Here is a 26,481-nt window from a genome sequence, read left to right as displayed (position 1 = left end):
ATTGTTGAACAAATTGTTTATCGGTCAATTGTGTAAGGCATCCAACAATTTAAATAATTTTCAATTGTTGCCCATTATCATTCCACTTTAAAGTAATTGCTATAGGCTGATTGTTAGGCTTTATTAATTTATTTCCAATGCTTTTTAAACTAAACAATAGACAAGGAATAGTAATCAGAATAACAGAAGAGGCATTTCCTGAACATCACCCAGCCAGAAATTGGATATCCAAAGGATATCTGGATGGTGTATTTTTGAACAGATAATGTCATAGGCGCGTATCTTCTGATATCTAATTTCTTTCCGGGCAGTGGACTTCATACTGATGACGTCACAACACTATTCTCTTTTTCCAGCGCTTAACGGCTCCTTATTTAAGTCATTTCAGTTTTCAAAGCTAAAAGCCTGCTTTGAATTAGAGCTGTAGCTGTGATGGTGGCGCCTTTGACAGTCAGAAATCAAGTTGTAAAACAGCAAAAATATTACAATTTTTCGAACTGTTTTTTTTAATATTTTTATTTATTTTTTTTAAATGTAGTAAAGTTGAATCATACTCACTCATTCTCGTCGCCGCCGGCGTGGTAGAGGTTGAACTCGCGGAAGGTGAGCTGGACGCGCTCCTTGCCGCGGCCCTGGAACTCGTATCTGCAGAGCGAGCGCGGCGGGTACGGCTGCGGGAAGCTGGGCGACGCGATCGTGCCGTTTTTGCCCTCGTCGCTGGTGATCAGCACGTCGCAGTTGACCGCTGCAAGCAAGCAGAGAGCGCAGATTGATTGCATCGGCCATTAGCTTAATTAAAAGCAGCTACATCGAGCTTATCTCGTTGCCCGGCCTAATTAATTACGCGCTGCTAATCAGAGACAAGGCCCTCGGCGCCAATTACGGACATAGTTTCACGCGCATCAATTATGCCAGTAAATTCTTTCTGTCCAGGAGCTTGGAAGTAATTTGGATCGCTTTTTGTTTGTTTCAAAGGGTGGGAAAATGAAAAGGCTGCAAAATTAACATCCGTGTGGTTAGGGTTGCACGTGTTGCACGTTTTAATTTTCTTTTGAGGTAAATAAATGATGAAATTTTTAATAATTGTTTCAATTCTGTCCTTCAAATATTGTTTTTCTTTTTATTGAGTAAGTTTTTGGTATATTTATTTGTATCGAAAATTAAATGAAAATATTAACAAAATAAAGCCATTTTCAAAGTTTTTAAGCTTGAGGCTGATCATTTGGACCTATACCTAGGCGAAAATCAAATAGTTCTAGTGATGGCCGCATTCCTTATTACATTCAGGGTTAGATTTTTGTTCGGTGCTCATTGTGATGTTTGGCACATCAAACGAGCATGAATCATGAGGTACTACGCATTCTGAAGCACTTATTTGAAAATGGATTATCTCTTATTCACAACGTAACTGACCATAAAATCAAAATTTTAAATGAAATGTAAGTAAAAAGTTCATTTTTACGATTATTCCTTGCCTATATATAGCGGCATGTGTGCCAAACCTACATTAATTTTCAGGAAAACCACGCCCCTGTTTCAAAATTCCCGGGAGTTAAGCCCTCTTCCAGGGGTCACTGCGTACTGAGAATCTGGTGGGCGTGTTTATGATTTTATACAATTGCTAAATTTACTTTTGCCACAACTGTTATTTAGTTGAAATCAATTATTCATCGTTTAAAGTCAAAATATACTCGCGGGATGTTATACTTTTCGCAGTTTGCGACAAAATTAATGTTTGGAACGTTTAGAAACTTCCTCAAAATTGAGCATTCAACAATATTAATAATATTTGGAGTAAATACACTTTTAAAAAATATAATTTATGCAAAAATCGAATATTTTTGGATGATTTTTTATGTTTCAGAGCTAAGTAAGTGCAACAGTCAGTATGACACCGATCAATTAGATTCATTATTGGCAATTTTTGAATAGTTAAAATTCAAACGGTTGTGCATACACAAATTTTTACTGATAAAAATATTTTCTTTCAGTAATTTCAAGAGCCGCACGAAAAGTGAAAATCTGAAGGATCCAAATAAAATTACAATTACAATTTTTCCATAAGGTTTTGAAAATAAACTTCTACTGGAAGTTTAGGAGGCGTTTATTTTACGGTTTTTTGCCATTTTAATTTTTCCGCAAAGGTAGATTTTCTGGAAATTTGCATTTCAATCCGGTAAATGAGCAGCTGCGAAAATTTGCGACAAAAACAGAGATCCTCCCTGAGTTGTGTCATTTTTTCCTTGACGAGAATAAAAAAGCAAGGAGGCGTCGGTGTAATTGGACACGCGGAGCGTGCGATTTATTTACGAGGCCCGATTGCTTTTCATTACTGGCGTCGGACGAGCGGCGGGCGGACAGACGCACGGGCGTACGTGCGGGCGCAATTTAGCACCCCTGATTGCGACTTTTTGCCCCGAGCCGGCCGGAACACGTCTCTCGTGCTCCAGACTAATTGAATTAAAAGTGTTTGCCAACTGCGTGCAGCAGCCTGACTTTTTTAGCTGATTGAGCCAGAACAGAAAGTGAGTCTTGCACTGGATCTGCGCTGCCGAGCTGGGGACACGCACTATGTATATACGCGATTTTCTACTCGAAGAAAGAGGAAAGAAAAATAAGAAAGGGGTCATAAAGAGACTGTATACCAGTCTGGGAATTTATGATTTTTTATGAGACAGTAAAAAGGACATTGTGACGTTTTTATGGGTTAGAAATAGATGTGAACAGATAGAAGTTTTATGTTGTTTTAATTGCGAATTGGTATTTAAAATGGCGGTGGTTAAAATTTAGCCAATCAAGTCCCTAGATCTAATTTTTCTCTGAAATTTAACAGAAACCTGGGTAAATTTGAGCTCTTATATATTGAAGTAAAAGGTACAAATTATTTTCATTAGAATTCACCAGTTGTATAAGCCCTTAGCGTTCGAAGCCGCCAACAGATGGCGCCACCGTATACTGTCGTAAAAATTTAATTTTAAGGCACTTCCGCTGCGATTTCAGACTTAATCCTGCCACTGTGGGTTTTTCGCTTAATATGCTTTCTTTTGACGTGCTGAAAACCAAAATTGGCTAGGCCAATCACCGTAGAGTCGGGATTTTTTTAATGTAAAATCTTTTCCAACGTTTCTATGGCGAATGGATGAACTGATTTTGGTTTTAAACACGTCAAAAGAAAGCATATTAATTGAAGAATGCACAGTGACAGGATTGAGTCTGAAATCACAGCGAAAGTGCCTTAAAAATAAATTTATTATTAAAGTATACAGTGGTGCCATCTGTTGGCGGCTTCGAACACTAAGGGTTTATACAACTGGTGAATTCAATAGTAAATATCCACTTTAACATCTAGAGTGTGGCCATATTAGTTTTTCCGGGCTTAATTAGCCTGCTGAATTAATGGTAAAGAAAATGATGGCGTTAAATCAATTCCAAGGGAAAAAATAAGTAATAAAGATTTAAATTTTAAAAAATAAATAAAATACGCACTAGGATTGGCAATGCCTGCTATGCCACAAAGCAATTTTGTTTTGAATTAATTATTTCTTATTTAATCCCGTTGAATTCATCCTATCATAAATTTTCTTGCAAATATTTTACTTTTCAGACTTTTTGTTTTCTTTTACTAGCACCTAGATTAAGATTGTCACAGCCTTGATTCATACATTTTTTCGTCCTTTCAACACCGTGTATATTTGTTGCTCCAAACAGATTCAATGTCATTTTTAAAAATTAAAAAAGCATTGCGTTTAAACACATTTTTGCAAGGGAAAGTTTGCTCAGCTGCAGACACCTATCATTTTTCATCATCAAGATTTTGCGTCATTTGTAACAACGCGGTGGCAGCTCGGGATTAGTTTTTGTGTTTGCGACAACGCGGCAACAGAGCATGCATACGTACGTAAAATGTATGGTGCGGCTTGTTATCGGTGTGACGGCACAGTGCCCAATTTTTTTTGCTATGTATTTAACATCCGCCGTATCGAAAATAATGTGTGCGCTCGGCAAAGTTCACATACTTTTTTCGTTGCGCAGCCTTATTAGCAGAGAGGAAATATTGCAGAGAGAGGAACGCGACGTAATGAACAAAAGAGAGACACGAGGATATGTTGTGCAAACAGAATAATATGCTGTGACAATGTGTAGCACGACAAAAAATTTTGGGAAAAAAATTGTGACGGTGGGGAGTGAGGAACAACAATGTACGTACAGCTCGTTTATCCAAACAAAGAGATTTTAAACACAATTGCCCCCTTTTCTAAACACGACTTTGAAAGAAGATTGATACATACTGCAAAATCCCAGAAAATCCTTGTTGTTAAAACAGAAACCAATCCTTGAGGATTCAAGAGCCTAAAATATTACTGAAATTTAATCAGTTGGGTTTTTAGCATTTTTAAAAGTTAGCAGTTGTCCATCTTCAATTTGAGGGTTTATTTTAATAGAAATTGCTAGTTTCGGTATATTACCTATCTCCTTTTTTTAATATTTCCTCAAATAAAATTCACACTACAAGTAAATGAAACGTTTTACATGAATTGTTAGGAATTATTTTCATTAAAAATTGTATCTTTAATAAATATCAAGCATCAAGTACGTGCTCATTAAGGTAAAAACTTAAAACCATTATTGGCTGACAAAGAAGGCGCCTCGAATTATTTGTTCTTATAATAAAAAACAAAACATTCAGACCTTCAAAATAGTTGACTATTTTTGCAAAAACACGTCTACTATTCAAACATTTTATAGCTGAAATGATTTAAAAATTTTGTTTGAAATCATCCTCCGATAACATAAAATAACGTAACAACCCTCAAAAGTAAATAAAAATTAAATAGCTTACCAATCGCACGACTTTTTGACTTTTTGATTTAAATCTCGAACGAGCGGAGTGGAAATGCTTGTTTACATTTTATGTTTACACGCTCCACAATTTGAATTAAAGCCTCCCATGAAAAAATGAGTGGAAGATGGCGTGGCTTTGCAGACACGAGGGAAATGCGAGATAATGTAGAATTACGGCCATTGTGCGCGCGTTGTTTTGATGTCGAAAAACACGAGCTTTTATACACAGTGCCGTGCGTTAGTTATTCTTGCAAACGAACACAATGCACATGTCAAGCGCGGATCTCGAATAATTCGAGATGAAATATCGGATGCAATTCCACTCCCGGCTGCGAGGCAAAGCAAGCGTGAAAGAGGGAAGCACGCTCCGATCCTAAAAAGATATTGGACTCGTAATGTCATTTCCAAAAATGTAGTTTTGAAAATTTGTCTGATATTTTCCACTTTTCGGAGGATTAAATTCAGGATATTGAGTGCAAAGTTAGCATGATTATAAAATCTACTTGAAATCTGATTTATTTATCAACAAAGAGAATTTCCACAGAGAGTGTCAAATACACCGTTTGATCTAACTCGACTAGAGGAATCGAATAATTCCAAGAAGATAATTGATAAGGGCTGAAATTTTGGAGAAAATCAGCATATTTTTGATTTTATGTTATGATATATTTTACTGTGCAACTGTAGAACAAATTGTTAAAACTAACAATGGACAGCTGGTCTTGTATTCAACAATTCATATAATGTTCAATTGTTGCCCTTTATCAAATCCCCATTAAATTTCAAAGGTAACATAATAATAAGTGATTATAGATTAAAAAAATTCCACGCAGATGAACAATGCATGATTTCAAATTATAGATATATCTAGAATTTGGCAGTTTAATTTTTTTAACTAGACTAACCGATTATTTCAATTTCAAATTGAAAACCTTGTTGTCATAAAAGATAATAAAAGCTATCTTGATAATTAAAATTATTCAATTTTTACACTTGTACGACTGTTAATATATTTAAAATTTGATGTTTTTAAATATCTTTAGTCATATATACTTTCATTAAAATTTTTGTGTATGTTAATATTTCTCTGTTTTAAGTAGATATAGTCAACGAATTAAAATCGGGCTATATTCTTAATTTTTATTTATTAAATTCTTGCTTTGATCGAATTAGTACATCAGATTTATAATTAATTGATCGTTCCTATTTGCGCCATCTTCATCTGTTCTTTATCATTTCATACAGGAATTTTTACGAATTGAGAACCTGAAACTAAAACTATAGCAATACCATTCAAACTAATATCAAACATGGAAACAATAAGTAGTCATCCTTGTGAATGGCTTCAGCAAGTAATGCAATTTGAGTAAGTTATTAGAAGAAACGGAAAAACAAACAATGCAATATGTAATAAATTGTTAAAAAAATCTTAAATTCAAGATCGCTATTTCCATGAAAATTCTATTCTATAAGTAAAATCAATATTTTTAACAGCCAGAGTAGATACAGACAGATCTCCTCGCTTGTCAAGCTAACAAACTTTACACAACTGCCTGGACATTCGCGTTTCAGATACAGACTTGAACTTGATTCTGATTAAAATTATTTTAATTTTAACAACGAAAATTGTCTTTGCGGGTGAAAGAGGATAAATGCTGCAAATTCCTGAACTGATTTCTAAAAGGATTCAGTTTAAGCCAAATTGACTTTGGCAACACGGTCAATTTCTGAGAAAAGAGACAAGGACTGTCTTCCTACTATAAATATTAATTTATTTCACAACAAATAGTTTCTCAAAAAGTGTCATACACTTTTGAATAGATCCCAACCAAAGGAATTGATTTGCGGTCAAACGCTGTAAATTTTGGAGAAAATTGGTACACACAAATTCCTCTTTTTGACTATTGCATATTTTAGTAAAATATTTTTCAACCAATTATTCTAATAAGGATTTTAAATCATTTCCCTGAATCATAGCACTTTAATTACTGAAATAGAGATGAGAAACTCTAAAAAGATCGGAGCAGTGTATTCTCATCTTGTTAAATACCCGTTTAACTAAGCAGTAACGCAGCAGAAAGTTGGGCGAAATCTGGCTGTGTGAGAATGTGCGGCGACCCTGCGTGACGTTGGCGGCCGGAGTTATGCGTGCCAGCTTAATTGCTCAGCAGGCCGGCAAAGCAACGCGAACGGGCGGGCGAACGGGCGGGCGTCATTTGCATGTTTGTCCCGCGGGGCCCGCCACGGGGTTGAACGCCGCGCCGCGCGTTTTTTGGCATCAGCCGGGCCGCGTCAACGCAATCGCACAAGATCAATGGGGTGGAAATTGCGAGAAAAATTGGCCTCCGCTTTGTCTCGCTCTTGCCACCTCTGGCTGAGTGGCGGCGAAGCGGCGGATTGACGCGCAAAAGGATCGCCTTTCCAGCTTTCGGGAAATCGTCCGCAGCACAGCACGCTGCTCATTTCCATAATGACAAACGCGCCGGCAAATAAGGCCGAGCATCCGCTTCTCTCCCTCTCGCTCCCCGCCGACGCCGGCGTCGCTCAAATCCAGTTTCAAATTACCCGAATCGAGGGTGATTAGCTGACGCAAAAGGACTACTCATATATAGCACGTGTCTAACTCGCACATTCAGCTCTCTGTGTTGCGATTGTGCAATATTTTTAATGCTTTTTTTGCTGCACATGTAAAAGGTTAATTAATAAAATAAAAATTAAAATATTCAAAATAATTCTTATTTTAGATACTTTTCAGTCATCTTTTAAACCATTATTATCCTTAGTAATTTTATAGAATTAGAAAGGCTGATTTTTTAGCAGCAACGATTAATTTTTATGCCGTACCTCATCAAACAAAGTTATCTATTTCTGCTGTGGAACGAATGAAGCACATTATTTATCAATCAATTTATCATCTCACAACAATTTTTTTCTGAAGTAAATTATTCTTTATCATTGTTCATGCTGATACACTTATTCGAATTAATGCGTATAGTTTAACTTGACAACCACGTCTTTATTATTTATTTGCTTATATGGCTTATATTAAGAAACTTCTACATATATTTTATTATGAAAAATTCAGCATGCCTTTTTCAACAACAATTTTAAATTAAATATTATAAAAAAAATTAAATTTTATTTTTTGTAAAACAATAAATAAATTTAATATAAAACATTTAAATAAAAAGTTCGAAAAAGTTATTAAGTTGTTCTATAAATTAAAAAAATTTATATTAATTTACGAGACAATTAAAGACTCAGCTTATAATCCACTTTATACGAAATTTGATAAATCGCTTTTTTGCACCTAATTAACATGTGTGTGCTTCTTTAAACAGGTAAGGGATGGAAATTTGGAGCGAGTTTTGGGCGATTTAAATTTCTTTTAGCAGTATTAGAGCATGATCGTTAGTAGGACTTATTTGCTATTTCATTACATCAGGGGTTCGAAAAGGATAGTGGGTGATAATAATAATAATAATAACTCGCCTTCGGAGACAACCCCGGCTAATCCGATTTGTCCAGGCGCCATTTCCCGACTTGGCCTCTTTTGTAGGCCCGTCGGGTTATGTGTATCACTGTTCATCCAGAATAAATACAGAATAATAATAATAATAATAATTTGTTTATTTGTCTCTCGGCATGTACATAATTTAACACGATAAATGAGTTGAAGATGATGCGAAACATTTGCAAATCTAAAGGTTAGAACCTGAGTTGTGGCAGAGAAAACTTTTATAAAAGTCGGAAACTTCGTGATGTATTTCTAGGTCTAATGGCTAATGCAAAGACCAACATTTCACAATTTCAAAAGGGTCTTTAGGAAATTTGTTTAATTTTTAAGTGCTGTCAGATTGTTCAAAATCGCGAGAAACATTTTTTCCTGATATGAATCATAATTATGCACATTTTCTTGGACTTTGAGCCAATTTAGATGGTTTTTCAATTCAGTTTATCTGGTATGATTCGTTCTCATTTTAAATGGAAGCTCAGAAAAAGGTCAACTGTCAAAAATTCACAGCCCTAGAGCAGACGGATAACTGTTGCAATTTTCATTGATTTTCTTGAAACGAGCGAAAGCTGTTCCACTGTTCACTATCCGGGCCTTTTTGCTCCTATAAGTGGGTCGGTTATAATCCAAAGTATACGTCTTGTGTGCGTGCTCACGGTATGAAGATTAAAACCCGACTACTCTCCTATCTGCTCCGTTCGGGCAGGAGCTGACAGGAAAAAATGTAACTTCTCGAAAGGAGATAATTCGAAGATAAAAGTCGTATTATTTTACGAGGAGCGCAGCTTGAAGAATACAGAAAATCGTTTTAAGACGCGCAGCTTTCAGCGCCAATTTGCCGCATTGAGTCGTCGTATCAAGGTGCAGAGAGTGCTCTGCTCTGAAGAAACGTCGATCCGCTTTGGCCCGGAGGGCCGGACGAGCGAGAAAAATGGTGCAAACGCAATTTGGCAAAGTGCAGCCATTTGGAGCCGGCCACTGTCACACGCAGATCAGATTTTGCGCCGCGTCCGCCCGCCCGTCTTTGATCTCGTTCTCGAGGCGTTTTTTCGTCCTCGTGCGTTGCGCTTGTTTAATTTGCGAACGCTTAATTGAAAAGTAAAACGACGCCTTGTTTTGAGCCTGGAACGAGAAGGAGAGACAGCCCGTGGACCTGATGCTGTTTATTTATCATTTGCAATTCAATGCCGGCGCCTCATTCGCCGCCGCCGAGTGGAGGAGGACAGATTGAATTGCAAATTCAGGCGTTTGCCCAGCGGACATCGCGTCATCAGGCAGCCGCCTCGGCAACAATAGCGCAGCTGCCACTGATATCATAACACCCCGCATACAAATTCATCACTAGAGCCCTTTCCTCATCGGCAAAGTTCGTACGTTCCTCGATGGTGGCAGGAGAAAAATGATTTTGTATTTTCTCCCCAGCCAGCCAGCCGTCCATTGCATTGCATCGAGAATTCAATTACCATATAACGTGATTTTAGGTTAAATGATATACAACACGCAATCCTTCTTGTCCATCAATCTCCCATTTTCCATTACATTTTTTATAATAGAAAACGTATGCTACAAGATTACAGATTTAAATTTTACCAATCAAAACCAAACCGTTTTGGAGTAACCACAAAAGGACCATTTGACAGCCTTGAACTCGCGAACAAATTCTGGACTGTGAGCATTTTCAACAACGAATTCGGATTAAGAAAAAACACGCTTCTCAATTTCAATTAACCTTTTCTGCTTTTGTTTCTGCCAAGCAGATTGGATGAAAAAATTTTCATTAAATATCCAGGGCAAAAATCTGTTTAACTAATTAATTAAGACACCGTACAAGCGACGAAATGGGCTCATTTTGCTTAAACAAATTGTAGCTTCCTTAATTTAAGTCAAGAGTGGATAGGGTCAAGTTTGGAATTGGAATCAGAGCAGAAGAGTCAGAAAAATGTCCATCAAACACTGTTGGGTTTCGTGAATGGCCTAAAAAAGTAATTAAAAAAATGAGGCGCAAAATATGGACATTCTGCGTCTTTTTTTCGACATAATTTTCCAATTTTCCAATTGCGAAAGCCCTTCGTGTTTGAACAGGTTGTCGTGAAATGACAACCTGGTAAAATGGTATCTCTTTCCCAATTTTCAGAGCATAATAATTTAGGTAAAGGTACATACCAGATAGAAAACTTTTTAACATATTAAAATTTATTAAAGTGGATTGATACAGGGCAACAATTGAATATTATTTGAAATGTTTGATGCAATAAGCAGTTGATTGATAAACAATTTGTTCTACGATCTGCAATAATCTAAAAAGAGCCTTCTTCGCTACAGTAAAAATGCAAATTTATCAAATTTTCTCCAAAATTTGCAGCGCTTGACCACATTTTCTTGGCAGATTTCGATTCCCCTCGTCCCCTATAACATCAATGTAGTTGACAAAACAATAATATAATATAGATCTGTCCAACAGCGCATGAAAACTTTTAGGGGAAATATTTGTTGTGAAATAAAATCAGATTTCAAGTATAGAGACAGTCCTCTTCATTTGAAATGTATGCTAACTTTGCAGCCAACTTTTCTTAAAAATTTAACGTACTACTTAAGTCAATTTTGGCTTCAACTGAATCCTAAGGGATGAGTTCATGCATTGGCAACAAGGATTTTCCAGGATTTTGCAGTTTAAATCCTCTTTAATATTGACAAGGAATTCGCTGGAAGTCTAAAATCACTCGAACGTAGCTCAAAACCGTTGAAATGTCGTCTTTTTTAGTTCATTCTTCTCTTTTATATTATTGTTCTATATTTGTTGAGAGTAGAGCTTTTTTAAAGGAACACCGCATCGATCGTCCAAATTTCTGAGCACTTAGCGTCGTTTAGTGGATTTCCAGAATAAAACTTTTAGTATTGTGCTAAAACAGATAGGAAAGAAGCCTAGAACGTCTTAAAACTCGTGTTTTGAATAAATAAGTGGTCCTCATTGATGTTTGAGAGCAGAGTTGGCTCTCCAATATATTTCCCTGGCAAAGTTGTAAGCCATTGCGAAGCTCGGCGTGCGAAGTTTATCATAACAAAAAGGCGGCCGCCGGGGGAGAATCCGGGGCAAAAATGCGAAAGAGCAGCAGCTAGAAGCAGCGTTTACGCGCCGATCCGGCCTTAAAAGCGCAGGTTTTCAAATTCACTCTTCGCCTCGTGGAGGGCCCCTTTTCCATATTTCATGCGGGGCGAAAAGGACCACTTTTGCCGGTGCTTTGTTTGTCGGCGTAAATAATTCAGAGCCGCGAGTGTGTGCATGTGAGCACGGCCGCGGGACTTTCAAAGAAAATCATGAGTTGATCTCGGGCTGCAGCAAATAACGGTGAAAAATTAATGTGTGCAGCATAGACGCGGCGGCAATATCTCGCCGCGTGTCTCTCGTCGTTCTTCTCCCGCCATTGATTTTTCCGCCCCGGGCCAAGTATCAGCTCCGTGTTCGCGCCTCGGGGGCGAATATTTACAGAACAAATAAGTGTGTGCGGCAGGAAATTCCGCCCTGCACATAATCCATTTTTTGCGCTGATCGAGTTTTGAAGATTCTGCCGTGTCAGTCATTGACTTCCAAATCCGGTCGACGTCAATCCCGCCTGCTCGGCGAGAGAAGAAAGTGCAAAGTCAGGGCTGCGCCTCAGCCTCTCTTTCGTTGCTCGTGTTTGCCAGCATGCCATCCGTACCCTGGGGCCGCTGCAGCCGTTATTTCGGTAATTTGGACGACTTTCAGCGCCGGCCCCGCGATGAACCATTAAAAGTTGTTCTCGAGAGGCACCAGCTGCCACTTTTCCGCAAAATTTCCCTCCAGAGGCATTGATTCCTGAAAGTTAATTTCGGGGGACGCGACACCACCGCAGTAGCAATAACTTTCCAAAAACTGACTCTCCGCTCATGGAGGGGATTTTTTAGATTTGGAAATCGGCCACGTCTCTTGGCACCACCGATCATTCAAAAAGGGGAGGATTTTCAGGAATGGTTGTCGAGATAAAATTGCAGGTTTATTTGGTTCCATGTTTTCAAAAAAGTTTACTAATTATAAATTCGATATTTTTGCTAATTTTATTTTAAGACCGAGAGAATATGGACAAGACCTTGTTAAATGTTGGCAAGAACTGTTAAAAGCTCTCAAAGCAATTAAGCTTTGTAAACCAAAAGGCCTTTCTTCTCATATTTTTTATTCATTGCTGGTAGTAAAATTTCTTTTGTTTCCAGTTTTTTCCGGTTTCACGCAAATGTTGTTTTCAAAAAATGAGAAAAGGCACCATAATTTAAAAATAATCATTTTATTCTAGACTGTTGCATTTTTGGAAAATTTTCATAATGAAAATTGTGACAAAACACCACTAGGATAGGAAGCTTGGATAAAAGTTCTTCTAGTAAAGAATGAGAAATTGATTTTTTTTTTTAATTTTTAGTTGTGAAAAGAGAAAAAAATTAAAGTTGTTGATTTTAAAACGTCATAGACGAAATATCCATGGTGAGACGATTAAAAATGTGTCATTCTTGCGACTTGTACAAACATTTAAAGGAAACAGCAGCTTTAAAAATTGACCATAAGAAAATCTCCACAACGGTGATCTGACTTTTTGAAGTGGTGCTTATAGCGTTTTAAATTTGTGAAAGAAATACCAAATATATAAACTGCAGCACAACCTTTTGCCAGATTTTACCACCTGTTTTTTTATTTAAAAAAAAAAAACTGCTGTAACTTTTCATTTAATTTTAGTTTAAAATAACACTACAGTATTTTGGTAAATTTTCCACCCCTTTGCCAATCTATGATTTGTAAAGGCAAACAAGTTTTAAAACTGCAAACACCACAATGAATTATCCTGTTTTTTTAGAATGATATTAAAAAAAGTAGTACTTTTCTCTCTCTAATGCCCCATATGTTTAATAACGAAATAAAAATTGTTTGGTCGGTGTCTTCATGCATAAAAAACAGTTTCAATCCATCTTATCACCACTAATGTATCTCATCATTCAGATCGAGGAATTTTAGTTGCTACCATAGTGCTTTCACATGATGATTTTAATGGTTTAAAATGATTTCAGTGATCATATATTTTATTAGAGTTTTAAAATCGCATTAACTTTTACTCAATTACTACAACAAGGTAATTTTATTTGATTTCTAAGTTCTATAATACTCATAAACAGAATAAATAAATAAATATAAAGTTCCAACTTTTAAAATTATGAACATTATAATATATTTATAATGCTTTTGTTATTTATTTGTATACGTAAATTCTGCTGCAAAGGTTTCAAAGACAAATTTAAAAGTGTCAAGCAAAAGGAAAAAGGCTCATAGAGAAGATTCAAAACTGTGACAAACTTGAACTGCGTGTGTAATAATTTTAGTGTCGAGCCATAAAAATTTTATGTTACAATATATTCTCGAACATATGCGCTGTAAGATTCTTACAAAAAATGGGGTCACCTGTGCTTTAAAGAAAAACAGCATCAAACCTCTTTGCTATTCCCAGTCGAGCTGTAATGCATCGGCATTTGGTAGAAGAGCAGTTCAGCATTTGAATGAAAAGCAATCGATAGCTGCAAATGCATGACCGACGAGAAGAGCGCGCGAGACAGGAATAAGGCCCTTAATTCGGAACGAGCGTCCGCGCCAGTCCCAGCGGCAAACTTCGTCTTTCTCTCTCTTGGAATCCGTCTGCGAAGGCGAATTCAGTTGGGAAGCAGATCCGTGTGCCAAAGCGATCGGCACAGGAAGAGCGAGAGGAAGGATAGGAGAAATTTCTGAATGCACGCGGGAAAGTCAATCGGGCCGGAGAGCTGGCCGAGACCACCAGAGACTGTGAATTTAAGCCCCGCTTCCGCCTAACGTACGGCTCTTCTTCCTCCGTTTCTTCTCGGCTTCTCTAAGGAGGCAAACACACACTCACATTCGCGTAAAAGAGAGAGAGAGAGAAACCCCGAAGTACACGCGAATCTCGTACTGCGGCAGACAAAGGGAGAAAGGGATCGGAACCCTCTCTCTGACGCGGGCCTCGCATCGGAATTTTAAATAATAGGATTGCTGAGTAGTCTCAAAGCCTTCGTGGTTTGACTATTTGATTGAATCAAACATTGATTTGTTAAGAACTGCATTAAATTTGTTGGCCTTTGAAGTAATTTTTATGTAAGGTAGAAACTATCTATTATTTTCTGCATTTTCCGACAACTTAATGAGCACAATATGATTATTTGCGATTTTTAACTAAATATATTTTTTTTTATTAAATATAGTTACTTCAAAATTTCAGTTTTATTAATTTTAATAATTTTTGTACTTGTCTATGCTGCTAGAGACCGTAATAATTGCAAAAGAATTAAATTTATTTACATAAATATTGCTAGAATAAAAATAATGAACCAAATTTAACGTAAAATACTTCTACAGTTGACGATTTATTGGCATTATTATTTTCATATGTTGTTAATTTGTGCCCCAAGTTCTTAAAAAGATTAATAATTTACTAACTTGGCCATTCTAAAGGGAAATCAACACACTTGAATTGTTTACAACCCTTTGAAACCAACTCTCAGCAGGATGCGCATCAAATTAGCTTGTCAAGAGGAGCTGTCTAAAAAGTCAAACACTCCAACACTTCTTTCCTGTCGCAGATTTTCCCTATAAACCTGATCCAAGAGATTCGGAGCTTCTCCAAACGTGTAGCTTAAACACTTTTGGTCTTAAAGTGGATATTTCTCTGAGGGAAACCTTTAACAACATTAACTATTGCTCTGGCTGTTTTTTTTATTGTTTAAAAAATATTTTTCCATACAATGGGCACTAACCAAAACAATATATATTGAATTTTACTAAATTTTTCACAGCGGGGTCCCAGATTCGTACGACGCGCAGATATGGCGTCCGGTGGAGTATAGCGCGAAAAAACGGTCACTTGAAAATGCGCGAAAAGAACCAAGTTTTCGTCAATATTCCGACGCATAATTTGCATTACTTGTACAAATTGTGTCTTTTGGATCGTAAAAACAAACTCTTGACACTCGTACGGCAATCCAAAATGAGCTTTTCTCGCAAATCTGGACCCCGCTGATTTTTCTATAAATTTTGATTTCTCTCATTGCTATCCAACGAGGAAAATTTTCCTTCTAGTGAAATAAATCATAATTTTCCAAAGGAAGACAGCACTTATCGCTTTATTAGCGTGCAAAATTTGGATCTGATTTTATCGCTAATTAAATAGCTCTCTCAGGAAAAGGAAATGTTAGCTTTGTGCCAATTTTCAATTAGTCAAAACTGTTCTTCTTACACAAATAGTAAGTAGTTCATTTCACGGAATAAATCACGAAGAACTTGTCGACCAACTTGAGAACATCTCGTTTGAAAAGATTCAATTGTGGCTTTCATCTGCATCGCGCACCGCGGGCGGGAGGCAGGGCCGCGTCGGAGGCATCCCCTGGCGGCACGCACCCTCTATATGCGTGTCTCTCATATTCGGTGGTGGTGGCGGCAGTGGGCATTGGAAGTGTGCGGAAATAACGGCGAGCAGGCGAGCTCGGTGCAATATGCCACGCGCCACGGAACAATGGACCCGCCGGGATAAAGTTTGCCGCGCTGCTTGTTAAGCACCGCGCTCGCGATGAGGCCCTATTCAAATATTAAAGCCGGCGCCGCACACAAAGCAGCAGCCGCCGCCGCCGCCACCGCCACCGTCGTCGACGACGACGAACAAGAACACTTTCGCTCTTATTTGCTCTGGCCGTGATGTTTACCTTTGAATTCGCGTGATTCGCATACGGGGGACATTATTACACTTGTCTGCTGTCTCCATGCAGAGACTCGAGAATCAAAGGCGAAGAGGGTGTGTCGTGTCGCCTCTGCATTTATTTCTCTAATTGTGATAATTAACTCCCGCAGACTCTCATGTGCTTGAGTAAATCGCTACGAGCGAGATTGTCATTCAGGCTTAAAAAGGCTCTAAAGTTACTGCTCTTCTATGCTATGAGAGACATTGAACGCCTACAGCACCTCTGGGGACCAGATGAATAAGCAGAGCAGAAAGAGGTGTGAATGTTTCAATGGAGGGCTTTGGCGACTACTCTTAAGTCCAGCAGAGGCGCTGGAGTATTTGTAAAGAATTTACTGGGGAAGATTTACCAGCTATTAAGGGATTATAGAAAATGAGAATAATATAATAAGATTAGTATAAAGGCAATTAAAAATAGTTTGCTCTCGATACAGAGTTAAATGTTTTCGTTATTTAAATTAGCAAATGGCTTACAAGGAAACTCCAGGAATTCGACGTTTTAATTTTTAGGGAAACTATTTTTTTCTTAACTATGCATAGTTATCAAAACGAGTTAAACGATATCCAAAAGCGGAAAATATTTTATTTAAAATAATTTACCAGTTGTATAAGCCCTTAGTGTCCGAAGCCACCAACAGATGGCGCCACCGTATACTTTAGTAGTAAATTTAATTTTAAAGCACTTCCGCTGCGATTTCAGACTCAATCCTACTATTTTGCAATTTGCACTTAATATGTTTTCTTTTTAACTGGCTCAAAATCAAAATCAGTCCAGCCATTCGCTGTAGAAACGTAGGAAGATTTTAAATTTCGAAAAAAGTTTTTTTTATGATTCTACGGCGATTGGCTGAACCGATTTTGGTGTTCAGCACGCCAAAAGAAAGCATATTAAGTGCAAAATGCAAAATAGCAGGATTGAGTCTGAAATCGCAGTGGAAGTGCCTTTTTACAACTGGTGAATTACCTAAAAATCTCCATATAATTGATGAAATTGTCAAATCAAATGTTTTCCACCACTTTATGTGATTCTCATCAGGAAAGTCAACGCGAATTCATTGGTTTCGTCTAATTTTGAAACGTTGAAACCTGAGAGTTTCCTTGTAAGGTTTTTAAAACAAATTTAGATTTGCCAATAATCAATAATCAAGACTTAAACTCATATCATACAACCTAAGTTAATGAAATGAGTTGTTCTATAAAACTTCATGCACCCTCCTAAATTTTAACGGTTAAAATATTGCCAATTTCAAACTTTAAGAGATTAAACATCATATGAAAAAAACAAATAAAATAAAAGTATCAACTGTTGCTGACAGTTAAATTAAAAACAGAACATTCAGGGTAATAGTTTGCAATTCAAACTGTTTTTTCTTTTATAAATAAACTGCACTCTAAATTAACCACCTTGTGATTAGAAATGTTGAAAAAACGCAGCTAAAAAGGCTAAGTCTTGACAAAACATAGTAATTATTATAGTATGACAAAAATATGTTTCGCATTTAAACCAAATAAATTCCCTATAATACATTTTAATTGTTCATTTTTAGTTAGATTGACACAGTCAATTTTGATTAAAAATTGCTAGATAGGTAGGAGGGATTTTGATCAGAAAATATGAGCTCTGCGCACCTGCTGAAACAGCAAACAAACATCTCGACTTTCCGATGGTGAAAATGTAATCAATCATATCGTGTAATGCAAAAGCCGGATCAAACGCACACATTTCTTGTCCCTGAGGCGAAGAAAATGGAAAATAAAGCGATTCGCTCGCTGCTTTTCCCCCGAGTGCGTTTGTCAGATACAGTTTCGAAACGACGCCGGCACGAGATTGTGACAGAGCGAATCTCTCAGCGACTGGCATATTTTTCGCCTCCCCCACATCCATCGTCGCCGCCCGGCCCAAAGTGGATTGCTGGGCGCGGGCGGCTTTCCCTTTTTGGACTAATTCGTTTCAACGCAAAAATCCGAGTAATCAGCTCGAATCAAGTTAAGAGCCGTCCATGCCGCTGTGGAAAAAAGGGGGATTTTAGCCGCACGCGCCGCAAATTAGCACAGAGCAAATACTATGCTGCTGCGAGTTTCGGTGGGAGTTGCGAGGAGAGTTGATCTTGTCTCGGCCACATCAAATGACGCCGCTGCTCTTTCTGCGCGCCGAAAATGACGACCGGCCGTTTGTCACGCTCGTCGAGTGCTTTTCAGCCGAGACACCAGAGCCAATTTTGCGTGTCGGAAGGCCCGGCCGATTCATCTGCTTTGCGAAATGCACAACGCTGATAAATGGAAGCCGTGTCGACAATTTCGCAGCCAGCACGACACAAAGTTGGTTTCAAGTTACTTTCCAGCCAGGCGGGATTTTGATTCATAAATCAAAGTTATGTAACTTCAGTTACTATTTTAGTTTTCTTGTAAAATTGTTAATTGGCAGAACTATATTTATAAGTGAGTGAAAATTCGAGGTAAAAAAAATTAAGACACAATTATAGGCTTTGAGACTTAACTGGAAGATTTGTCCTAAAGAGGATAGATACAGCAAAAACTCTAAAAATCCATGTTGCTGATGCTTAAACTTATCCCTAAGATTTCGCTGTTAATCCAAAATTGACCACAATATAAATTTTTGAGAAAGGTTTGCGTGGTTTTCAAATTATGAGGATTGCCTCCCTATATACTTGAAATCTTATTTCACGACAAAGAATTTCCCCAAATGATGTCATGCACCGTTGAATAAATCTCAACGAGAGGAATAGAAATCCTCCAAATTTTGGAGAAAGTTTGCAAATTTGAATTATATTTATATCATTTTTAATAAAATTTTATGTACGAATTTCGTCTTTTAAAAGCAAACAAGCTGAAATGCACGAGCACTTTGTCGTAAACGCAACTTTATTGTAAATTTCCGTGTCAGTGACAATCGCCAGTGACTTCTGATAGAGGATTGAATTTTAATTCTTCCTTTAAGTGTTTAGCTACTTTTGCAACTCTCAATTTTGTGTTTAATATTGTGGGCAGTTACTCGCAATCGCCGTTTCAACAGCAAATACAGAATAATATTATAATTTTCTTCTCAACGCTAGTTAAAAATGCTAATTTAACGATTGATTATTTTATTTTTAAATTGCAAAACGTTAATTTTAATGTTTTAATTCGAATATAAGGCACAATTATATAGTATTGATATGCGCATTAATTAAATAATCTTTAACATGGTACGAAAATAAGCTACTCAAGAGGGAGAAGATGCTGTTAACACTAAAAAACAGAATTGAGAGAATAACCAAATGTGAAAAATTAATTTATAAGTTTAACCCAACCTTTCTAACGATGAAAATCGTAAGAAGAATTATTCTTTAAAAAGATCAAAGATTATCAATTTAATACCCAATTCCTGGAAATAATGTGGGCGAAATTTATAAAAATGTATTCATTCTAAAGACATTGATGCTCCAAACAAAATATTTGTTTTGGATGTGAACTTATTTCTTAGAAAAATATATGAATTACATATATTATCATTTACTGTAAATTTGCGTTAATCATCGTCACACGCGTGCAGCCAATGGTTGGGAGAAATAAAAAAGGAATTAAATTTTTTTTCTCTGAAATATGTAAATTAAAAATATTTGATAACAAAAATCTTAATTCATAAAATAAATACAGTCATGAAATAGTCACTGCAATTTGTCAGGTGTGCGAGAGGCGGAGTTAATATAATAGGGTTTTCATGTGTTGTCGCACCTGAGGAAGGGTTGGCTGCTCTGGCGGCGGCGACGAGCACCACGGCGGCGGCGGCGGTGGCGAGGATCGCGGCTCGGGCCATGGTGCGGCGGCGAGGCGACACTGGGGCGACGACTGAGTCCGGACTGAGTGAGAGAGCGTGAGGCCCGGCCCGCTCCAGCCTCCGCGGCGCACGCGCCCGCCCGCCACGCCACCCCCGAGCCGCCTCCAGTCTCGGGCCGGCCGGCCGGCCCAAGGGGTGGCATCGATTTCCACCGCTAGTTAGGATCACGTGGAAAATTTAGTAGGTAGCGCCGATGATAATATTTTTGGCAGCGCCACTACATAAATTCGGGTCAGAAATCGCGGTAAAATACATATATTTTTGCCCAACGACGCACACACACACACACGCAGCAGCATAGCACCACCACCACCACACATCCCCGAGACGCGCACGAGATAAATAAGCCGCCAGCGTCTCTCGGGCGAAATACGAAATGCGGACCTGCTCTCGCCGGCTCGCACGCAATCTCCTCCATCGTTTCTTTCAAACGAGATCGCATTCAAAACATTACGTGCAGCAGTCTCGAAGAATTGAATCAGATCTCCTTATTGTTAGTTATCTTATTAATTTCTGAGAGTGCAATTTTCAATTAAAATAATTTAAAATAAAAGTTTTGCAGCTTATACTAGTGGTGTCCCAAGCAACTGTGTAAATATTAATGATAATTTTATTTTTAAATGGCTTCTCCGTGTTTCTAAGATAGGATAGGGAGCGATTTTTAATAAAAATTGAATGATTTTGAACTATTAAATTTATTACAATATTTCATACTTCTGTAGTTCACTTGCGTTACCAGGTTGTTAAAAAATCTAACTCATTCACAACTTAAAAATATAGATCTTATAAAAATGACGACATTAGCAACTGCATGCCTGCATGGGTTATTAAGAAAGGTAAGCTTCGAAGTCTATTTATAAACTTTTTCTATTTCACATTTTGCAATGACGGCAGACAAAAATTAATTATTTAATTTTTGTTTAATTATTAATTAAAAAGATATAGCTTAAAATTTAATTTAAATTGCTAAATTGTTATTGTTTTTTATATAGAAATATAATTTTTTAATTTTAAAAATATTCAGTATACATTTTTGTGTTAAATATTTTTGTCGAAAAATATTTAGCACGTAAATAAAATACAAACAGAAAATTTGTGTAAAATTTAAATTCTAAGCAATTATTAAATATAAATATTTCACTGCAGCCGTCATTGATCACATTAAAATATAAATTGTCTTTTACTTCAAGAACAAAATTCTAAGGTGTTTAAATTACACAAAAATATCTAACAAACTAGATTGCACTTTACTCTGACTTTAGGCACGTGAACGAAAATCCCATCCAAAGGCAGAATCTGCTCTCCTCGTTACACCCCTGAATATATTATACGGTTTATTTATTCGGATCAACACTTAACATCTTTTGCTTTGGAAAACAGCGCACTAGCGCAGGCAGCGAACGAGCACCTTCCTGCCGAGAAGGAGAGCAAACACTCTCAAAGTTTTATTGTTATTCCGAGGAGCGAGGAGCAAGGAGCCGCCGGTGCTCCTGTTGCATGCGTAAAACGTCTTATTAACAACATAAGCACATCGGATTAGCAATCTTGCGAGACGTTCAGCAGCAGATTAGGCCGGACGGAGTGAGTGCGTGTCGGAACTCGGGATTCGTCGGAAACGCGCGTCGAGCCCAATTTAAAATTCAATTACAGCTGGCCGCGCCGAGCATTATGCCGGTGCGCGTCGTCGTCGGCTCGTAAATATTTGATTGCAAATCTGCTGACCGGGCGGCTTCTCGGTTTCTATGGCAACTCTCTAGCTCTCTCTCTCTCTCCGCGTAATGACAACTGCTAAGGAGCTTTATTCGCCACGCACATTATACCGCGAGTATTGTGCGCCGGCCGGGCGGGCTCTGGGCCGCCGGACGCACAACTCATATTATTTCCAATTCCGAGCCGTTTGTGTAAATGACTCGGCTGATTTGCATCTGGAAGCGATTTATAACGACGGCGCCCATTATGCGCGCGTTGTTGGCCGGAAAAGCCGGCGAGGGATTCCGAATCGAAAGCACGTACTGAAACTGAACATATCGCCAGCGTTACGTGTCTGTTTATGACAATCGGATGGAATGATGGCCTCAATTATTGCCGGTCAGAGATTAATTTACCAAATTTGCAATTCACGCTTAATTTTCCTCACCGAATTAGTTTAAATCGAGACCGAACCAACCTGCTTTGACATTCAAATATTTCTCAATCAATCAGGTAGATGCTCATGGCGAAAACAATTCTTTTGTCAAATAAATTCATCGAGAAGGCTCCTAAAACTCGTTATAATTTTAATATTCGAGTCATGATTCTTTCTCCTCAAGAAACTCGCTAGACGATTGCATATTTTAAGTATTTTTATATGTGGGGCCCGGATGTTATCTCTTTTGAGACGGGCCAGCAGCTTGCAAAAAAATCGCGTCGCAATAACATTTTAAGCCAGCGGGGGCCAGATTCGTGCGACGCGCAGATATGGCGTCCGGTGGAGTATGGCGCGATATAACAGTCACGTGAAAATGCGCGAAAAGGACCAAGCTTTCGTCAATATTGCGACATAATTTGCATTTTTGTACGAATTGTGTCTTTTGGATCGTAAAAACAAACTCTTGACACTCGTACGGGAATCCAAAGAGAGCTTTTTGCTACCCACATTCAGACGCCATCTTGGATCTGCGCAGTGGGAACCAATTTTATTTGGCCCCCGCTGTTTTAAACAAATAACATGACTTTACGAGGAATACCAGTTCAGAAAAGGACCACCTCGTGTTAATTCCTTTAAACAAATTTAGACACTCGTTTTAAGAATTTCGACTGTAAAAATTTTCTGCGCTCTTATTTCTACGTTTTATGCAACGCTCTTTACGGATAATTAGTTTTTTTTATTTGCAGCAATCGATTTTGATGTAAAATAATTTGAAAAGTGTTTCTCTAAATCAGCCTTTTTAATATGAGATTGCTGCATCTCAAATAACTAAGACAACTAACTTAAAGGGGAATAATTAATAATCACATTATTAGACATTATAGTCAACTGACGATAACCATGGAATGTTAATCAGGAAAAGGTAAAAATAACACATTTATTTAATCGATTTATTTTAAAACTATTAATCTAATTAAGTGAAAAATAATTGATTTTTGAAAATGCAAAACATAATTTCTAAAAGTATTTTTCTTGTTTGACGCGAAATTTGTAATTCTCAGGAGCCAAATTTTAAAAATGGAAACCCCCAAAATTGATAAATTTTTCCAGCCGTTTATTCTGTACTAAAAAAATAAATTTTTATATTTATGTATTACAAAACTCGTGAACCCTATTGGTAGGCCTTTTAAAACTGTAAGGATCTGACGTAGATCGCTCCACTTTGCATAAGTTTGCCGTTGTCCGCGCGAAGGAAAGAAACACGTTTTCCAGGAGAGCACAGGTAACAAAGGGGTGTCTTGTTTCGCTCTTTCAAGAATAAATAGAAACACACGCGGCTGCGTAAATCTCGTAATTTAACTTTGGTAACGACATTATTACGCCGGAGTCGGGCGCGGCCGGGCCGAAATTAAAAGGCGCCCCTTTTGCTTTTGAAATTCGTGCGCTGCTCGAGCAACTTTTACGGCCTAAATTACGTGCGGCTAATTTAATGCTCAAACAAGCGCCGCGCGCCGCTGCTTCTCTGCCCCGCCGCGCTGCTCTAATCTCGCGCTTGGGCTATGGCTCTCCGGCCGCGCGCGACGACAAAGGGAAAACGATTTTTGCCTCCTGCACTGCGGTAATTAGACTGTTCGTTAGCCAAGCAAGCACTTCTTCTCCCTCACTGATTGATTCTTTGCTCAGGTGGGCTGGAAATGAAAGAAAGTCGGTTTTTTGCCTTTCGTCACTTCATCAGCCGTTCATTTACCTTCGTTTCCTCCAAGAGCAAATAATAGTTTCGACGGAAATTTCCTAGACTGTGTTTCGCGATAAAATGGGCCAAACCGGACCGAGAAGAAACTAATCACTTTAATTAATGATTAATAATTCAAGAAAGGACTACAAAATTTGTTTGATCGCCTCAGAGTAGTTGTAAATATATTTTTTTACTTTTTTAAAGGGAAAATTATCATCAACTTAACTCACATAAGGTGTCCCTGAGCACTAGCATGAAACATTTTGCCTTAAATAATGTTTACTTTTTTTGAAATTAGTGGAAAATGGCCTGTTAAAATTTTCAATCTGTATAGCATCATTTCCGAGTTACACGAATCCGAACTTTAGCTTTGGGGGTTCCTTTTTATCTATGCAAATAGGTGCAATTTTTATTAAATCATGATGAAATTTGGTATGTGAGCTTTCCTTAATCCTTAATGCGATTAGTCTGTGTTAGATTGATATAAATTTGTAATCCGTCAAATTTCTGATTTTCGTGATTAATTGATATACATTAGTAAATAACCAGATCAGAAATAGACCTTTAGTTATATTAATATAGTTATAAAAAATTATCGTTTAACATGCATCAGCACTACATATTAAAATTTAATGAAAATATTTACAGATATATTTAAAATGTAAGCAATTTATAAAATACTTTTAATTTTATTTTAATATAAAATAAATATATAGTTCAAATAGGTGATTTCTTTAAAATAAAATTATACCAATGAAATTTTCAATTTAATTCAATATTTAATTGTAAAAAATTTAAAATATTGCGTTATAATTTGGAATAGTTTATTAGTTAAAAGAATTAAAAATAATCCTTATAGGTCAGCTTGTATCGTCAAAGAGAGTTAATATACGCTACATTATACACAAAAACAATCACGATTGAATAAGAGTTGGATTTTATTTATGACTTATTTGGTTTTCGCTCTTTTTCCTAAATAATGATACCATTTATAAAACGTTCGACTCTCTAAGAAATCCCACAAAGTTTTCTAGAGTGCAATTTTCAAGCTTTGAAGGAGAATTAAAATTATTGACCTTCCATATTTGATTTGTCATTTTTTCATAGTCACATATTTATAAGAATAAATATTTTTAAAATTCTATTTCCATTTTTAACGCTTTCGGTGACAGTTTTTTAATTGAAATTTCGACAAGAATGTAATTTTCTTTCGGAAAACGTACAAATTGGAGAGAATAAGGTGTGTTAAAAAAACTGCACAAAAATAGTTGACTATTTGGAAAAGAGAAATGAAGAAATTATGAACACCGCGCTCCTGAACTGCTACAGCATTTTTTTAAATTTAAAATTTGCAGCTCTCCTTAAAAGTTTTAAAATTCATAGATTTAGAAATTTGGATTGAAATAAGAACGAAAATGTCGTATTAGCTGTAAGGAATATTACTTGAAGGATACATTTCTAACCGTTAGAAAATTTTTTCTTCTGATTTTTGGTTCGCAATAAGATTTTCAAAGGGTCTCGGCTTGAAAGCACACGTGGTTTCGTGTGTAGTGAATTCATTGGCGGCGTGCGACCTTTGGAGCGTGCGAAATGAGCGAGCACATGACGTCAGAGAAATGGTGTTTTCTTGCGGTGGCCGCGAGTGATTCAATAAGTCAGGAGGGCGGCAAAAAGCGGCAGTCCCATTGTGCGCGCTCTTTCGCTTCCTTTTATATTTTTCCTGCTGGCAATGCAAACGCACGAGCGAACGCCGGAAGTCGAGCTCGGCAATAAGGATGCTTTTTATTAGCAGAATTTCTACTTTCGCTGCTTCTTTTCTCCGGAGACGCGTGCTATTCTTCGCTCTTCGGCCCCCGCACAGAATGAGACGCGCGCGTTTATTGCGCCAAAATCTAGTCCAAACAAAACTCCCGACTACTCAAGTTTTGTAAAACAAAGTTCGACGACGGCGCTGAATAATTAAATGATTTCGCCCTGTTTAATTAGCACACTTTGCTTTTCAGTAGACGACGCATAGTAATTAATCAGACAGAAACAAAACACGCTTTTGCGAGGAACCAAATTGGCGCCTACGGACTATGTAATATAGATGTTTTTATTTTCCTGAAGTAGAACAATTTGTAAATGAATATATTATTCCGTGGTTAAGGCAAAATCCGGCTTCCGGAGGAAAACTAAACAAGAACAATACTAAGAATTCCTTACAAGTGTGTTGTTGTTTTTCTTTGCCACGATTGTTTTCAACTCTTTTGCAACTACAGTTGTGATGCTAAAGGATATTGTCTGGGAATGCATGGGATTTTTAAAAGGAGGTTGCCATTTACAGAATCTGGATACTTTTATTGAGTCATGAACATGTATGATTTTTCTCATCAAATGTGGAAATTTTCTATGAAGCAACTAAATTAAATTTTAAAATTCTAAAAGGCTGTCAAATAACTTTCTTATTTAGCATAAATTTTGGCAATCCATCTATCAATATGCAGAAAAGTATGTGTAGCTTTCAGAAATTTGTGTTCTTTTGATATATTCATTTAATTATTTTTTTTTAGAAAGTAGTGTATCTCACAATCAGTTTAAAACTATGAAATATGTTTCATCAAGTTTTTTAATCTTCCTAGTTCCTGATTT

At 37.3% G+C, this 26,481-nt stretch overlaps 1 protein-coding gene across 3 annotated transcripts in view; it reads right to left on the bottom strand.

The window, feature by feature from the left end:
- LOC135939548 (suppressor of lurcher protein 1-like) overlaps positions 1-26,481 on the bottom strand; it is a 213,717-nt gene that overhangs the window by 18,332 nt on the left and 168,904 nt on the right. For all 3 annotated transcript variants that reach the window (XM_065484014.1, XM_065484013.1, XM_065484015.1), the window contains exon 10: positions 559-745. In XM_065484014.1, the coding sequence (XP_065340086.1) occupies positions 559-745 (187 nt within the window). The remainder of the gene's footprint in view (positions 1-558; positions 746-26,481) is intronic.

Source organism: Cloeon dipterum, chromosome 3, assembly GCF_949628265.1.
Source record: "Cloeon dipterum chromosome 3, ieCloDipt1.1, whole genome shotgun sequence".
Taxonomy (NCBI): domain Eukaryota; kingdom Metazoa; phylum Arthropoda; class Insecta; order Ephemeroptera; family Baetidae; genus Cloeon; species Cloeon dipterum.
Note: the sequence above shows the minus strand (reverse complement) of the source record. Positions and strands in the feature narration are given on the sequence as shown.